The sequence below is a fragment of the Octopus bimaculoides genome, chromosome 3, assembly GCF_001194135.2.
Source record: "Octopus bimaculoides isolate UCB-OBI-ISO-001 chromosome 3, ASM119413v2, whole genome shotgun sequence".
Classification (NCBI taxonomy): Eukaryota; Metazoa; Mollusca; class Cephalopoda; order Octopoda; family Octopodidae; genus Octopus; species Octopus bimaculoides.
This window is the reverse complement of record NC_068983.1, coordinates 1342681-1344854: the sequence shown is the minus strand read 5'-3', so window position 1 is coordinate 1344854 and position 2174 is coordinate 1342681. Positions and strand designations below refer to the sequence as shown.

At 36.0% G+C, this 2174-nt stretch overlaps 1 protein-coding gene across 1 annotated transcript in view; it reads right to left on the bottom strand.

Annotated features, from left to right (window-relative positions):
• LOC106876117 (uncharacterized) overlaps nucleotides 1-2174 on the bottom strand; it is a 64613-nt gene that overhangs the window by 42657 nt on the left and 19782 nt on the right. The window contains exon 2 of the mRNA XM_052965970.1: nucleotides 308-1597. Coding sequence (XP_052821930.1) covers nucleotides 308-1064 — 757 coding nt within the window. The 5' untranslated portion in view covers nucleotides 1065-1597. The remainder of the gene's footprint in view (nucleotides 1-307; nucleotides 1598-2174) is intronic.

The window sequence follows — 2174 nt, the reverse complement described above, 5'->3', positions numbered from 1 at the left end:
TATATATATACATTCATATATATAAGTATATATATGTGTGTATGTGTTTGTATATATATATATATATATATATATATATGTACACACACACATATATATTACCTTCACCGTACGTTTTACGTCCGGTTTCCCATTTTGCCAGGGTTAGTTGAATATGTAACATATACATGCAGGTATATTGTTGTAGCATACGTTATATATGTACGAGTAGATATATATATGTGTGTGTGTGTGTGCATGTGTTTGCGAGTGTGCTAGCGAATGTGTGTACTGACGTAGAGCAAGTGCAGTTAAACGCAACACCTACCTCCAAGTTTCCAGTTGTCCGAACTCCTGCACTCTGATGGGATTGCAGCCACACACTGATACGCTTCTCCATTCCTTTCCAGCTGATGCAATACGATTGCCTTTTCTGTCCAACTATCAAAGTTTAAAGGATCTCTACTCAGTGAGACATCATACGACTTTAGAGCACTTTGTAAGTTCCCAGCTTTAATTTCTTTCCTGGCCAACAGCAGATATTTATGGGCCTGTTCCGGATCAGGCATACCACTATATATACTTGGTAGTTTATTGTAACCTTTCATCTCAATAATCTGTCTTTCGTTTTCTGCCAGTTCTTCATCGCCGGGATAAGATTCTTGTGTACACAAATTAACAGCGTTGTAACTCATGTCTGTACCTTTAGCTTTCTGTTCGTAACAATTTACAATAGCATTCTGCATATCTTTTAGACACTGTGCGATCACTTTATCGCTGGGATCGACGTCTAAACCTTTACGGTAGGCCGAAAGCGCATCTTCGAACTTTTTTGCTTTTGTTAGTGCCTTGCCGTGTAAGATGTGGCCAGCAGTAGAATTTGGCTGGTTTTTGATAAGCTGTTTTGCATCTTCAATTGCGTGACTGACATTACCAAGATATAAATGGCAACGTGCTCGCCTTTGAAGAATGTCATTCTGTTCTACCGTGCTACACTGAGTCTTCAGCGAGTCATTAAAGCATGTTAATGCCTCTTTGTATTCCTCAGCATTAAAATGCTTAATTCCTTCCTCTAAACGAGACATTTTCACAAATATTTTAAGATTATACTTATATACTCATCTATCTATGAAGTGTGTGTATATGAGTGGCTGTGAATTTGGATATGTGTGTGGATGTTTGTATCTTTGAATACTGTTAATGCAGTGTGTGTATATATATATATGAAGTTATATATGTAAACAAATGCGTGTATATAGATGTTCGTCAGTATCAATTTATATTTGGAATTTGTGTTTTTACATACTATGTTTATTCTGTCCTGATCAAAAACTTATTTGGATTGTATGTATTTATATGGAGATGTATGTATATATATATATCTACATTTGCATTTTGTATGCGTAAATATCATCAATTATACATCTATGTATACAAGGAAAACTATTTGTATGCGTGTACATGTGTAAATAAGATGTATGTAACAATATGTTACATGTGGAGTGTTTTAGAATGTTAATAATTTAAATATGATCCTTGTTGAAGGGCTGAAATGTCTAGTTTTCTTGTCTTTCTTCGACGGACTCAAATTTTCATATTTCATTGAATCTTGAATTTGCTGAAAGAGAAAATAAAAATATATAAAGTAAATCATAAGAGAACGACAAACAGTTTATGTAAAACAACATCAGCATCACCACCACTACTATCCTTACAAGCCCTTCTCCATTAAAACTCCATCATCACTATCAGTATTAATCTACTACTACTAGTTTAGGGTGTTCTACTGACAGTCTCAAAATCGCAATTTCGATTTCCGGAGCGGGCGGTGTATTGTGCGCTTTGGTAAAATACTTCAGTCTTTCTTTGCGATTTCTTTGCCATCTTACATGCGGCACGCGGTTTGCCACACACCGTGCACCTATATATTGAGGCAATATCGATGTGATGTAGAGAGTGAGTTAGTGTACAACAAATAATTGATTAACATAAACAAATCATTCCACCACTATTAACAAACCATTCGGTCACTGTAAACAAACCATTCGTACAGGCTGTTTAGCAATATGTGACAGGATACTTGTCTTCAGTTTACAAGTGAATCAACCATATGTTTTTACCCGTTTCTATATACCCCTCTCTCTCTCTCTCTCTCTCTCTCTCTCTCTCTCTCTCTCTCTCTCTCTCTCTCTCTC